Source organism: Gobio gobio (genome assembly GCF_949357685.1).
Source record: "Gobio gobio genome assembly, chromosome: 9".
NCBI classification, from domain to species: Eukaryota; Metazoa; Chordata; class Actinopteri; order Cypriniformes; family Gobionidae; genus Gobio; species Gobio gobio.
Window position 1 is genome coordinate 18,769,701 of NC_137115.1, and position 16,784 is coordinate 18,786,484.

A 16,784-nucleotide genomic window follows, 5' to 3' on the forward strand; every position below is an offset into this window, starting at 1 on the left:
CAAGAAAATACTATTTTAGTCTTTCAACTTTTACATTTCATGTTTAATTCAACGTATTACTTGCCAATTCTTTGAAACATTATCACTCAAAAATTGCTAGTAAATCCCACATTTCTAAATATGTAAACTAACCCTAATCCCTGTGAACTGTGCTTCAGGTTAGAGCAAGAGATATTTTACTTTCATTGCATCAGAGGTATGTCACTTTGCTCACAGCTGATTATCAGGACGTCTGAATATCAGTAGCCTCCGAAAGACAGGTGGCAGTATTGAGCCATATCGTTTACAGTCAGTACATCTTAATTTATTTGCAGTCACTCTGTGTATGTGCTTTATAGCTAAGGCAAGCACGGTCTGTCCATCTGTCTCTAAACAGTTGCCCTCTGTTTAGAGTCTTGTAAAGCCTGTCAGTGCTGTCATGACTTTCCCCAGGGCAGACAGGTCTTTTCTATGATTTTTTTTTTCTTTTAAGGGCAAAACAGTGATGTTAAGCTGAGTCACTAATGTAAATACATAAAAAAACTCGCCATTCAAACACTCTGTCAAGCTGCTCCTACTCATGCAAAAACCAGCAGCCTTTTGAAAAATCAGCACCCTTTTGCTGTCCACTTCAAAACTCTTGTCACTGTAAGATAATTTCTACTTTAATTTACAATTTTAGGCCGACAAACACACAAATTACACTATAACATAGACAAAAGAACACACACACACAAATCCTGGCCTGTCAGTGTTGCCCATTGTGTGGCCGTGAGTGTTTTCTCACAGCGTAACTGCCAACAGATGGTCAGCGCTCTCTCTCTCTCTCTCTCTCTCTCTCTCTCTCTCTCTCTCTCTCTCTCTCTCTCTCTCTCTCTCTCTCTCTCTCTCTCTCTCTCTCTCTCTCTCTCTCTCTCTCTCTCTCTCTCTCTCTCTCTCTCTCTCTCTCTCTCTCACTCTCTCTCTCTCTGTGTGTGTGTGTGTGTGTGTTTTGTGGTCTTCCCTGAGGGATGTAAGGTTCTTATCTCACACAGAACATATGCAGCATGTATGTCTGCAGTTACCCAACAGTTTATACAGGAAGGAAAGTGAGACAGAAGACAAAAGAGGTGGCAGAATTAAAGGTTTGTTTTGGCATTTTCCATGAATAGGATACACTATACTGTCTTGGTTCTTTTTTATGCATTACAGGCACATTTTATGCATTACATTTTTTGTTGTGATAATTATTGAATATGATAAGTAAACCCTAACACCAGCATGAAAAGTAGTTTCAACACATCAAATGTCTATACTTTTATTAAAGGGTTAGTTCAACCAAAGATGAACATTATTCCATGATTTACTCACCCTCAAGCCATGTATATGACACTCTTCTTTCAGATGAATACAATCAAGTTTTATTAAAGGGATAGTTCACCCAAAAATGAAATTTAGCCCATGATTTACTCACCCTCAAGTCATCCTAGGTGTGTATGACATTCTTCTTTCAGACGAATAAAATCTGAGTTATATAAAAAAGTTCTGGCTAATCCAAGCATTATAATGGCAGTAATCGTTGCTCTGTTTCTGAAGTCCATAAAAAATGGACCTGTCTGTTGAATAACATGCTCCACTCGGCTCTGGGGTGTTAATAAAGGCCTTCTGAAGCGAATCGATGCATTTTTGTGAGAAAAATATCCATATTTAAAACTTTATCAAGTAAAGTTCCTGCCGATCGCCTTCCGTGGAAAAGTGTTGAAAGTGCCTTCTCGCAATTCAAGATGCGACCTGGTAACGTAAGCCTTTAATCGGCAGAGGCACTTTCAACACTTTTTCCATAAATTGAATACGGAAGGCTGTCGGCCGAAACTTTACTTTATAAAGTTTTAAATATGGATATTTTTCTTACACAAACGCATCGATTCGCTTCAGAAGGCCTTTATTAACACCCCAAAGCCGCGTGGAGCACGTTATTTGACGGACAGATGCATTTTTTATGGACTTTATTACTGCCATTATAATGCTTGGATTAGCCTGGACTTTTTTAATATAACTCAGATTTTATCCATCTGAAAGAAGAATTTCATATACAGGATGACTTGAGGGGGAGTAAATAATGGGCTAATTTTAATTTTTGGGTGAACTATCCCTTTTAAAAATGTCCTGGCTCTTCCAAGCTTTATAATGGCAGCCCAAAATTTGAAGCCCAAAAAAGTGCATCCATCCATTACAAAAGTAATCCACACGGCTCAGGGACTGGCGCTATGATGATGTTGGACGTATCATAAAAAAGCATAACTAGTGCGACGTAAGCTTTTTGAACTGCAAGAGGCGTTACACTTTTTGCATATAAGTGGAATACGGAAGGCGGTCCGAGAAGTTTTACTTTATAAAGTTTTAAATATGGATATTTTTCTTACACAAAACCATCGATTCACTTCAGAAGGCCTTTATTAACTCCCAGAGCCGTGTGGATTACTTTTACAATGGATGGATTCACTTTTTTCGGCTTCAAATTTTGGCCTGCCGTTCACATTCATTATAATGCTAATACTACAAACTTAATCTGCAAATTTTTTAAATTAATGTTTATTTTATATTGAAGTTTTATTATTTTTTTTATTGCTAAAACAACAGCTTTAAACTATGCACTATGGTACTATGGTAAAGTTTTTATTTGGGGCTGTGCCTTTCTGACAAAATCTTGCATTCGACGAGAGACTTTAATGCTGCTGAAAGGTGACAATATTTATTTTCATCGTTTTGTTCTGTCTTATACCTTACTGCCTGTGGGAAGGTTTAAAGGGGAAGTGGCATAAGACAAGAGACCATCACAACACACCAAATCAGCTCATTCAAATATGCGTGTATGAATCAGAGTGCATTACTAAAAGCTGTCCTGATCTTTAACTTTGACACACAACAGGATGAGGTGAACTAACCACCGGCTTCAACGCAGACTGAATGTTCTCAGTGCAGAAAACCCACACTCCACGTTTTTGGTTAACACAACATCCAGTTGTTACACATGCACAAGCTAGGTTTAACATCTCCTTCTTATCTGAGATTTTGGGGCTAGTTCTGGTCTTCCCATGGGTGATTCTAGGATTTCAATATTAGGGGGGCTCAGCCTCAGCCCCCAATGAGGGTATGATTTAAAACAAAACATTAATTTAATGAACAACAATACATACAGTAGGTTCTACACTACCTATCAAGTCAACCCATGAATATTGATTTCATTTCAAATCATTTGAACTAACCAGATCATATTCAATAATATTCATTTAGAGTATAGATAGATAAACCTTATATTACTCAAATTTTCTAGATTTGTCCTATTGTCCTTTTTGTTTTCTTTAATAACTGCCCCCCCCCCCCCCCCTTTGATAACAGACGTGGAAATCCACTATCCAAAACATAAAGGGCATATTGCAGGTTCATTATTTTTCAAAATAAATATATATATATATAACCTTGTATGAAAATACCGTATGAAAAGTTAATGCTGGATTTAAATTGTTTTAAAAAGACATAAGGGCACAAATTTAGTAGACCGTTTCTTTGACTGTTTGTAAAAAACACTTTTTTTTAAACCTCACGTCATATTACGTCATGAGAGGGAGTCATTTGCCTGGCTCAGTGCAGAGTAGGTTGGTATTCAGTGTGCTTCCGGTAGTTTTTGTATTTCAATTTATCGTCATCCTGGTAAATTATTGTGTTTGTGGAGGTTGCACAAACTCCAGCCCGTCAAGGCATCCACAGGTTTCCTAACAAGAAAAAGGATATCTTCCGTGCCTGGGTGGCATTTTGTGCAGTGAAGAGATGGACTTCACTTCTGCATCTGCTTCGGAAAACGCGCTAGTGTGTAGCGTTCATTTTAGACTGGAGGATTATCAAAAGCTAATCACAAACTTTTAGGGGCCTGGGTAGAAATGTAGCCCCCCTTAAAAGGGCCTAGTGACACACCTGACGTCATCCCTGCACCACTTTATACCTGAATGAACCTTAGTACCAAGCCTGTCTCTAGGGTTTCTGGGCCTTTGTATTGTTTATTGTTTCAGATCCCACTCAGTTAAAATTATTGGATGTTCTTTCCTCTGGAATATCAGTTTCTTCCTCTTTCTCTCTTTCTGCCACTTGATAGGTCCCTCCATATTAAATCTGTCAGAGAAACTGAGGTGTATTAATAATAGAGAAACAGGTCTGTATGTGGTATGGCTGTTGGCAACAGAGAGGTGCATGCTGGGAAGGCAACTGAGCACACCATGGTTTGAGGTCTTATGGTTACATTAATCATAAATAAATTCAACTGGAAATAAATATTGTATGAAAACATATGAAATAAACATCATATGTAGTATGTCTGAGGGCACTCAGTCATATAAAATATAAAAGTCATATCAAATTTTATCAGACTTTATCAGATCTCATTGACATTGATTTGACAAGCTACTGTGAAGGAATTTCATGTATTGCCATGGTACATGCCGAAAAAAGAAAACAAAAATATATATATATATGGTTGTAAAAGTGTAATTACACCAAAAAGTAATATTAATTTACAAAATACTTATGATGGGATAGGGTTTGATTAAGTGTTAGATGCATGTAATAACACACAATATTAAATGTGTAATAAATACATTTTCTATAGTACATACATATTACATGTAAGAAGTACACATCAAAATGTAACACATTTAAAGTGTCTCTCTACTCTTATTCATTTCTGTTCTGAGAAATGTCAGGTTTGAGACAAATGTTCCCTGTGAGAATGTTTTTGCTGCTGGATGTTGTTATTTGAAATTCCAGGATGCAGGAACAAATGAGCTGTGAGCATGCAGTGCCTTCCTGTAATGTCAGATATATAAGAGTTTAGAGGCACACTATATGAAACTTTCGGCCCTCTAACGGTTAAAAAAACAAAACTGCATGCATTTTGCGTAAGAACATTGCTTTGGTTGTTTCAGCACTGCGTAACCGTGTGGATGATTATGGTTATCATACTAAATAAAATCACTACTAGGCTTAAGAGATATTAAGATATTAACCAAATTAGATGGAAAGGATCTTAAGCTGAGTAGCTGAAGACGTTACTGTAGCTTTACCCACTAATAGATGGTACTTCCTTGAAAGTAAACAACCATAATGAAATAAAAACCTACATATGACAATTTATCAATAAAATACTTTACTTACCTGTTGAGTTATAAAAACGCCATCTCCGAGTTCTCGCCATATCCGTAAATCCAAGCCTATTTATTAATATTATTAAGCAAACAAAGGCAGTCCAGTCTCTCTTTCTTTATTTTTCTGTGTATATACTTTGTTTCCACAATTGCTCCATTTCACAAGCATGGATGGACGTGTTCTGTGCATGCACACTATCTAGTGCAAGCCAATCTTGTTTCTCATTTTCTTACGAGCTCTGTCGCGTTATCTTTTTCTCATTGCGACAACTAACCTATGCCACTCCCACATGCGTTAAAGTAGCCGGAGCAACTTTTCTCTATTTATGGATATGATGAGACATGCATGGACGTATGCAATTAAAATATAAACATGGGCTTACTATAGTGAATTAGGGTAAGACAAAAACATGTTTTGGAAGAAGGATTCATTCTGTTTGTAAGGCTGCTTCACAGAGTGCGCTTTTGAAGTGTTGCATTGTCCACTTATTATATTCAGCTTTACAAAAAATAAATACTGTTGAAATGTATAATATCTTCCTCATAGTCAACAATGTAAACTGATGTTGTTACATTTATATTATTAATATCTTTAGTAAAAAAAAAAATTTGGATTGAGGACTGATCTGGAATGTGTTTTCTCTGTTCACAAAATGACAGTTTGTTAAGAAGATCAGTGTATTTTAGGGTATACAAACTTTTAAAAAGCATTGGGGGATAGCTTTCAGTTCCAAAAACTGAGGTAGATTTGGGTAGATTTGTCAGTGGATAGATGGAGGACCCAAGAGCAAAGGCAGTTCAGAACGTTAATTGATTTTAAAATAATAATAATAATATCAAGCAAACGAAGGCAGTCCAGTCTCTCTTGCTTTATCGTTCTGTGTACATACCTTGTTTTCCACAATTGCTCCATTTCACAAGCATGGATGGATGTGTTCTGTGCATGCACACTATTTAGTAAACTATTTGAACGTACAACCACTCTTACATGCACTGTTGTCCACTGTTGTCCATGCACAAATCTGCTTGGACACAAAATCAGGCTGCAAGTGGATGGTGTGTGCAGATTGTGCTGATGATAAAATGTTGAATAATCTGTGTTTAAGGGAACGTACAGAGAGTGCATAAGAGAGAACTCAGAATCTATTAGTGCTAAACTTAGTCTCTAACTCAATCGCTGCCACATGAAATCTAACAATTTACTAGCCAGTAGCTAATGACAGACATTTGTTAGTTGCTTGTCATGTGGTTGCATTGTAGAGTTTTGTATTGTCGAGGGTTGATAAGTCAAAATGCCACCATATTGGCAAGCATATAAATTACTGAGTGCAACTTTAATCAAAAATCAATCTCAACTACAGTTAGCATAAATACATGCAAGGTGAATTCAGCGTACTTTTTTTAGGTATAGTATAGTATACTGTGTAGTTTCTGCCACCTTACAGGGGGCTCTACTAAAATGTGAGAAATGTATTTGATGTTTTTTAAATAAAGAATTTCTGTAAGAATTGCACAGTGAACACTACATATGGTATCTGCACAGTTGGCTGAAGGGTTTAAGTGATAGAAACAGGTTTTGCTTAGCTAGAGCAAAAATTAGTGGGTGTGACAGACAGAAGTGTGTTTGCTGTGGTTGGTGCTATTTGTTAGGCGCTGTAGTGTGAATCAACTGTCACTGAATCATCATCACCTCCCCTTAAATAAACAGCCTGAAGCTGAACACAGTTCCTCGTGACCTGGTACACACACACACACACACACACATGCAGGTCAGGGCCAAGCAGAAAGGTAAGCAGTCAGTCGGTCACACTGAAGTCCTGGTGAGGCTGAAAGTGCAAATCAATAGCACTTACCTTCTTCTTGTTTCTTTGAAACAAGAGTCTCTGACAGCGGGGGCCACTGAAAACCATGTCAGAGTAAGGGAGGGCAAGACCGTTTCAATAATAATAATTTTTCATGATTGATCAAAACACCTTTCTATAAAAGGTGTACATACAGTAATGATACATGAATGATACATGAATGTTAATTTGTAAGTCCCTTTCACATCAATCACATGAATATTTACTTTAATGATAAAACTTATATGCAAGCAGATCCTATTCAAACACACACACACACACACACACATATATATACACTCACCTAAAGGATTATTAGGAACACCATACTAATACTGTGTTTGACCCCCTTTCGCCTTCAGAACTGCCTTAATTCTACGTGGCATTGATTCAACAAGGTGCTGAAAGCATTCTTTAGAAATGTTGGCCCATAGGTGATAGGATAGCATCTTGCAGTTGATGGAGATTTGTGGGATGCACATCCAGGGCACGAAGCTCCCGTTCTTCTACATCCCAAAGATGCTCTATTGGGTTGAGATCTGCGGACTGTGGGGGTCATTTTAGTACAGTGAACTCATTGTCATGTTCAAGAAACCAATTTGAAATGATTCGAGCTTTGTGACATGGTGCATTATCCTGCTGGAAGTAGCCATCAGAGGATGGGTACATGGTGGTCATAAAGGGATGGACATGGTCAGAAACAATGCTCAGGTAGGCCGTGGCATTTAAACAATGCCCAATTGGCACTAAGGGGCCTAAAATGTGCCAAGAAAACATCCCCCACACCATTACACCACCACCACCAGCCTGCACAGTGGTAACAAGGCATGATGGATCCATGTTCTCATTCTGTTTACGCCCAAAATCTGACTCTACCATCTGAATGTCTCAACAGAAATCGAGACTCATCAGACCAGGCAACATTTTTCCAGTCTGCAACTGTCCAATTTTGGTGAGCTTGTGCGTGTTGTGGCTTCACAAATGCTTTGCTGAATACCTCGGTTGTAACGAGTGGTTATTTCAGTCAAAGTCAAAGTTGCTCTTCTATCAGCTTGAATCAGTCGGCCCATTCTCCTCTGACCTCTAGCATCAACAAGGCATTTTCGCCCACAGGACTGCCGCATACTGCATGTTTTTCCCTTTTCACACCATTCTTTGTAAACCCTAGAAATGGTTGTGCGTGAAAATCCCAGTAACTGAGCAGATTGTGAAATACTCAGACCGGCGCGTCTGGCACCAACAACTATGCCACGCTCAAAAATTGCTTAAATCACCTTTCTTTCCCATTCTGACATTCAGTTTGGAGTTCAGGAGATTGTCTTGACTAGGACCACACCCCTAAAGGCATTGAAGCAACTGCCATGTGATTGGTTGATTAGATAATTGCATTAATGAGAAATTAAACAGGTGTTCCTAATAATCCTTTAGGTGAGTGTATATGCCCATTCAAACCTAACATAATTATTCAGTGCACATTTTTGAATACAAACTTTGTTAATATTTTGTATATGTCACTGTGCTTTCAGATGAGTGTTTGTAGGATGGAGGTTTCCTTGACATGAGCACTGTGTCTGGAGGTTGCCAATGGAAAGTTGATATGAATGATGATATGACCTCCAGCCTGAAATCAAAACGTTTGTAACGTATTCCACTGGAGGCAAATTGTAGTGGTGAATCCAAGTGCAGTTTATTTACAAATCCAAAATGTGCAAACCATGAACAGAAACAAAACAAACAATGACCTTGACTTGAACTGACTTGAAACAGACTAGAACAGACTTGACTTGATCCATGAACAGACTTGACTAAACCATAACAGACACACACCGACAGCAGGTTACAGGGAACAATACTCGACAAGGACACATGGCGAACATGAGGGTTTAAATACACAAAGACTAATGACTAAACAAGGCACACCTGTGAACAATCAAGACAATGAACCAATGACAGATCTGAACTGAGAACACATGACTAAAACCACCAATGACAACAGGCTTATTCGACTTCACCCAGCGATGTGCATACCAATCGGCAGCTGACTTGAAGCAGTGCATGCCGGTTAGAAATGTTGTCCGACCTGATACAGCGGCAACAGCACGTGGTAGTGACGTATGTCAACAAAGTGCCGCGAGAGCGATTCGAGAGCAGTCGGCTAATACAGCCGGTGGAGTTTCTCAAGAGCGGCTGCACGAGGCTGCACGGACTCTGATGACGACACAGCTGGTCCACGATTGGCTAGATTCTCAGCATGACCGCGATCACATGTGTTACGTGTTTATTCTAGAACCTTAAGTTCCACTAATGCGCACAAATCAGTTTTTTTATGACAGCAAAACCTCCTTTCATGCAGTCGCGATGATATATTGTCATGTTTATCAAAATAAAACTGATTAAAAACGTAGACCCCACTTCATTGATAGTGTAGGCCTATATGTTAAACTTTATTCTACAAACACACGCTGTATTAAGCAGTGCATAACCATTCCTTAACCAATGTGAACCATTCCTTGCATTACCACTGCAGAAAAGAGGGTTTAAAGATGGATTCAACTCCGGCCCGGGGGGAGGGGGGGGGGGCAACATTGCACTACATTGCTCTTCATATCTAAATATATAAAACTGTGTATGCGAGACAGCGAGTGAATCAAAGGTTTCAGTTTAAATATATATATATTCAGAAAGGACAGATGAGAGTACCAGGTGTTTATGCAAGCTGTCAATTTGCTATAATCACGCCCGGTACTGTGAACAGCAAAACAGTTGTGTCACACTGCCTGCACAAACACCAGGATGTGCTCTGTTTGATTTCAGACTGGCTGTAGTCAATTAAACAACATGTAGCAGCGTTACGTCACTGTTCGTTCCGCAAGTCTGTGGAAACAAGCGGCCAAGTCGCGGCAGGCTCCAGTTTGCCTGACCGAGAACAGGCTTTGGCTTTAGAACCATTCTTGTGGAAAAGGGCTATGAGAGATCAGATGTAAGGGCAATAGTTTAGTCCAAGCACACCATGGGTGTGACTGTTGCTGTTTTTTTCTTTTATAGCCTGTAAAAAATCTTTATTTTTTCAGTGTATTAGTAAATGTGACTCTCATACTAGAAGGATCTACTGAAGGTTTTTGCCCAGGGCTAGAAGGCTCATTATTACCATGGTTATATAGTTTAAAAATTGTCTGTCTCATTTACCTGGTTACAGAAGCTTCTGCCAAACTTCTCTCTGATAGTTCTTTCTGTTTCTTGTCTTTCAGCATCTTACCTTCCTTTCATGGTCAAACAACGTCTCATCAGCGCTCACATACTGGTTCTGTTCAATCTCTTCTTCCTATGTCTCTCTTGTTCTTCTGTCACATATTTGGTCTGTCACTTGAAAGATGAGAAATTCATTGTTCCCCTAAAACAGTGGAGTGGCTGACAGGGCCCATTAGTTCTGACAGTGTGTAGTCATCAAGTGGAGTTGTTTCATCATGTGGCTAACACACTGTTTGAGAGTTTATATAGCACAGTCTAGTCTTACACAATTAGACTAGGGCTGTTTCGAATGCCTTTTTTTGAGCTTCGAAGCTTCGGTGGGTGGGGCTAAATATATAATAATAGTGTCGGTTTGCATTTGTATCATCTTTCACGACTTCGCGTTTCACTCTTCGGCATCGTAAATGTGTTGCGGCAGACCCAGTGGAGTGCAGTGTTGCATTTGGTGCAATATGATCAGGTGGCACACATTCTTTAAATATTAATAAACATTTAATAATCTTTTAAATAGAACAGTTTCCGGTACGCATTACACGGGCTGGTTTATGCTCCGAAAACGGACATTGCACAAGTGATACAAAACACAAAGTCTGTTGAGAGCAAGAACTTTAATAAGGTATTAATAACGAACATTTCTTTAAAACAAATGAATCCCAAAACAGAAATTAAATTAGTAACACACAGTGATTTCAACGAACTGTAATAAATAAAGAACACGGTAGCATGCTTATAAACAGTTGAATAAGAATAAATTAATTGTTTTTAAAATGACACAAAATGTAATATCTATTACAATTAGTTTTATTCTATATAAGGGATTTATTTTGTCTTATTCTGACTTTTTGTTAATTTAAATCTTTAAAATGCGCGATGCTTTTATTGAAAGCATGTTGCGGTGTTTTTTTTATTTATTATTATTAGCCTGCAGTTCGTTGAACTACATTAATTTATTATTCGTAAATGTAATAATTACTGACACCGTAACGGGTTGGCTATTTAAATTTAAAGTAATTGTAATACATTTTATTCACTCCCTTATATAGAATAAACTGTAATAGGTTAAATAGAACAAGGTAATGTTAGCCTGGCTAGACAGCTCACATTTCAATGACAAAAATATTTAGGCTCTTTCAAACACTTAGCCTATATAAATCGCAACCCAGTGGTTGGAAACTATTGTGAAACTACCTATACTCATTTCATGTTGTGTGCGAGGAAGATGAGTTTGTCCACATTTTCTGGTAAAAGGGAACTTCGGGTCTTGTTGACGATGTAGCCAGCTTTTGAGAAAATGCGCTCTGATGGAGTTGAAGTGGCCGGAACGCAAAGAAGGTTTGGCTGCAAATGCCAGTTTAGGGTAGCGGTCACTGTTTTGCTTCCACCATGCCAGTGGGCCCGACTGTAATTTAGTAGCATCTCTCAAATACTGCTCCATCTCTGTCTTTGCGCTGTCTCCGCGTTCGTCTTCCTCTTCGTCATCAGCCTGCATCAGCATTGAAATCTCCTGCTGTTTTTTTTTGGCGGGTGGTGGTGGCGCATCCGTCTCCTCTTCTCCGTGGCTTGCTGACAGCTCTTCTCCCTTGCGAACGATCTGTTGCTGATGCAGATGTTCAGCTAGTCTGACAACCTAAACAAATAGCATTTTCTTAGTCTAATCAATGCCTAGCGCACACAATAATCTTAGTGGCATAATCACAATACATTTTAATTATTTACTATTATATAATAAAAATATAAGTCTAACCTCAATGTATACCAGGTCCTTCTTCTCATCCTCAAGGAATTTAAGGTGCTTAAATCTCACGTCTAGTGCTGAAGAAAGGAGATAGATGCTGGTGGGTTCCAAATTTAACAGTTCCCATCTGCTGTCGATCTCCTTGACAAGGGTATTCTTCATTTCTCTGATGGCAGGGCTGTCATCCTCTTCTGGTGACAGGTGGCGTTTCTTCAGGTTAAAGAGCATTGGCACTGTTGCCGACAATGACAAGTTTGCCTCCTGTGATAGTAGTTCTGTGAGTGTGAGCAGGGGCCCAAGTAATTCTGATGTCTCTTGTGCCAGTTTCCACTGGTCTCCTGCAAGTCAAGGGTGCGATTTCCTTTCTTAGTGATGCTGGGATCTGACAAAACAGCTGTCACTGGCCATCGCTGCTCCACCAGTCGGTTAAGCATTTCATACGTAGAGTTCCAACGAGTAGCAACATCTTGAATGAGTTTGTGTTGTACAACGTTCTGCAGCGTTTGTTTCTCTTTCAAAGCAGCTGTAGCCTTGGCACTTTTTTTGAAGTGCCCTACGAGATTCCTGGCAGCTGAAACTGTGCAGCTCTGCGACGGATTCGGTCCAGTTTCAGAGCTTCATTTATGCATAGTTGCAGCGTGTGTCCTGAGCAGCAGACCCCTTGAACGGTTCCCCATTTCTCCGGTTCTTTATTCAGCGTCTCGGTGCACAGCTTCATATTGCTGGCATTGTCGTGAACAACGGCTATTCGCTTGTAATTTGGAATTGCGAATGCATCTGCCGCGTCTCCAAGCTGTTGTGCAATGTTGGCTCCTGTATGGCTTGACTCAAATGCTTTGGTTTCCAAAACGAAGGCAGAGAGTTCCCACTCCTGAGTTATAAAGTGACAGGTGACAGCCATATACGCCTCCATACTCACGGAAGTCCAGATGTCCGTTGTGAAACTTAAGGCCGTAGCTTTTTCAACGAGAGCATAAATTTGGCCTCGCAGATCGCTGTATTTAAGAGACAGGGTGTTTGAAATACTGGAACGGTTTGGGACAGTGTAGTCTGGCTCCATTATCTTCATTAATTTTCTGAAGCCTTCGCCTTCAACTACATTAACGGGCCTCATATCCATAGCGGCAAACTCCACTATGGCATCTGTTATCTCTCTCTTTCTTTTCTCTGTTAACGGTTTTCGGAATTGCAGGATCTGCTGTGAAGTTTTGGGTTTTGTTGAGCATGTTGATGGCTGCGATACCTGTGGATGTACCTATAAACAAATTATTATTAGCCTGTGCTGCTGTATGTTTTTAAATAGTGTCGTATTTGCAATTAGCCTATTTATCATAGCAAATTAAGCGCATAAAAGCAGGTTTTTTTTTTTTTTTTTGCCGCGTGCTACTTACAGAACTCAGGTGATTTTTCAAACTTGTGGTGCTGTTGTGGTAAGCCAGTTTCAAATCGCATATTTGACACACTGCCTTTGTCTTGTCATCCTCACTTAATTTAAAGTGCTCCCAAACAGCTGAGGTCTTGGGCATTTTGTACCTATTCAGTATGAGATGAAATAAATCACTGCGTTCGCCAACGGGTAGTTCAAGCATGAGTGAGAATGAGTCCGCGACGGAAGTCACGTGTTGAAAAAAAAAAAAAAAGAATATTCGAATCTCAAAACTGAAAATCGAATGCCACCTCACCGAACGAATATTCGAATATTCGATTATTCTAGTACAGCCCTAAATTAGACCGTGATTAGATTAGAGGCATGTTGAACATACTTTCTTTATCATGGCATTGATCTTTATGTGCAGGCCCATATGGAATGAAATGCTGAAATGTATGAAAGATTGGGGAAAATTGTCTTTAACAAGGTATGTGTTAAAGGCACAGTTTGTACGATTTCAAATGTTTCGAAGAATGTTTAAATCCAAAGAAATAAGCAATTTTAACCAGGACAGACCGTGTCCGTGCGTCGCCTATCAATGACATCATACCGGCGTTACCCTCAAATTTGTTTATTTTGTAGAAACCTTGGAAATACCAAAGACGCTTTATATTGGGTGTTTTATTAGACTGGTGAAACAATGTTTGGATATATTCATCGACAGAAAACGAATCATTGTTATACAGCTCAACACAGTGAGTCATATTGTTTAAATCTGATTTTCTTGATTTACCATGAGTTTTACCATGCCTAATATCGACCTAGCTTACTGCAGTGTGCAACAAGTGTCTCATAGTAGTGCCGAGCGAACGCACAGAATAGCATTATAACATAACTTTCAACACACTCAAATAATGTATCTAATATGATAAAACAGCGCTGCGTTACTCCACATACACATGACTGGAAGCGGTCGTCTGCGGCATAATAAAAGCTCAGCGAAATCAAAGCGTCATCAAGCTACGCCTTTGTTTTGAAAGCGACCTCTAGAGGCGAAAAATTACATATTGTGGCTTTAAATGAAGTTGAGAGTATTTTACTTTTGTTTGTAGTTAATGATCAAATTAAATTACTAATAAATTAACCAAAAAAATTTGGAATGAGCATGCGAGGGTCAGGTGAAATGTAAAACTTTGTAAAATATTGGGAGGGTGGATGTCCACAGTTGAAAATGAAATGAAGTCTTAGTGCATAGTTTTATAGCCACAGATTCTTTGTGGGAGTAATTCATGGCATACATTTGATAATTGGTCATCAAAACGAAGAAGTGACCAACAAAAAGCTGGCAATGGGAAGAGGAATCATGACAGAGGTCACTTACCCATAGTCTTAGAGGGTTTGTGAAATACATTTTCAGATCTTTACTATGTTTCTGGAGGTTAGCTTATGAAGCTGGCAAAAAAGTTCAAATATTTGTAAAAATTATAATTTTCACTCTCTGGGCCCCATTGTAATGATCTATGCATAGTGCAGGTGCACTTAGGGCACGTCCGAATCCACTTTTGCTAGTTTAATGACAGAAACGGCTCTTAATGAGTTATGGGTGTGTTTTGGGCGTAACATGCATTAAACCAATCAGAGTCTCATCTCCCATTCCCTTTAAAAGCCAGTTGCGCTTGCACCATGGCGGATTCGCTATTTACTTGGCGGAATTTGCGAGCAGAAAGACGGAGTGCTTCTCCAGAGAGGAATCCTTTTATTTTTAATATTTAAAAATGTTTGTGTGCTGCTGCTGTGTTTGTGTGTGTGTAATAAGCAGAGTGTACGGCATTGTGCACCTACCTTATCACGAAATTCAAACGATAAATGCCATTTTGACGCTCTTTAATGTGACGTCACTCATCATTGTATAGGCACGTACGTTCAAGCGATTATATGTGAACAAGATCGATCTTCTCTTCCTAAAGAATGAACATGAATTAATATCTTAAGGTATGTTGAGGATACATTACAACTTACTGAAGCGTATCATATGTCGTGTAATCGCGAGCTCGCTCGATCAGTGTTTCATCGGAGGAAAGTCGTCAAAAAACAGCTTGTAAACAATGTCACGTAGCACCACATTTACCTCAGAAGTCATTCAGTGTCCACAGCTGTCAGTTCACTAGAGAGATCAACTCTTTCACTAAATATATGCACTAGCCTATATTCATTATATTCTACTTAACCTGTTAGGGATGTCTTGATTATTTAATGTATGTTTAAATAAACCTGTCATGAAAATGACAGACACTGTGTATAAATGATTATATTTCAACAACAAATTGGAGAAAAATAATAATTTTATTATCAGATTTAGAAGTTAATGCAAAAACTGCCTTATGTGAAGTTTACATGTTTGTGTACGTTATTTGAGTGTTGATCATTATATCTAAAAATAAATAGCAACTGAATTTAGGCTAATAGTTTGGGCTCTGTTGTTAACCTTTAATATTACTGTAATGTGCAAGTAAGGGTTCCCTATAGTTTACAGCATTATCTTCAATAAACTTTTAGTTATAATTTAATTAATTTAAGTACAGACACATTTTTTTTCAGTAAACCACTGTTTAATAAAAATAAATAAAAAGCAATTCTGTAAAACTGCTGTACCGAACCCGCTCCAAACCATCAGTTTTGTGTACTGTTACAACCCTACCTCTTTGATTTACATGCATGTTAATGTCAATCCTGGCATTTCAAAATGGTGGAAAACAAAACCAACCAAGAAATGAAAAACTTGGACTATTGTATTGTATTTATGTATTTGTTTGTTTGTATAGCAACCTCTAATGTCGCCTTAACCATGGCCACCAAAAAGTGGGGGACAACTGGACTTGTACAACATGTACAGTAGGGGTCAGAAACAAGACTAAAATTTTCATGAAAAACTGAAGAATGTGAGAAGAAACATTGATTAATATTATAAGTGCTACAAAAGTTTAGAATGGGCCCTTTAAAAAGAAATACTGTGTTTCTTTGAAGATCTCACGCATTAATTTAAAATGTTCATTGCAGGGTTTGTTGGTGGAGGAGACAGCCAGCAGCAGTAAGGATGCAGAGACCAGACCAATACTCACTGTGGCAGAGGTGGCAGAGCAAGACCAGACTACATCATTCGAACCCAAAATGACCACTGTCACCTCGCCCCTGTGCAGCCTGAAAGTGGAAAAAACGGATAGCTCAGTGACCAGTGAGTATTCATGAGTCCAAACTATTCTTTCCCAAAGCCTTTCTCTCATATTTAATGACTCCCTTCGCTTCTGGGGTTGTGGTGGTTATTACTTTTTTTTTCTATTATCTGCTGATACTTATTTCTTGCCTCTTCATCTCTATGACTCTGCCATGGAGTCAGGTGTGTGGCAAAACTTGTTGGGTCTTTAAGTGGACGATGTGAT

General features: G+C 38.8%; 1 protein-coding gene across 2 annotated transcripts in view; it reads left to right on the top strand.

The window, feature by feature from the left end:
- The window catches only part of gse1b (Gse1 coiled-coil protein b), a 290,780-nt gene that overhangs the window by 61,935 nt on the left and 212,061 nt on the right, over positions 1–16,784 (top strand). For both annotated transcript variants that reach the window (XM_079824802.1, XM_079824803.1), the window contains exon 2: positions 16,405–16,579. In XM_079824802.1, coding sequence (XP_079680928.1) covers positions 16,405–16,579 — 175 coding nt within the window. The remainder of the gene's footprint in view (positions 1–16,404; positions 16,580–16,784) is intronic.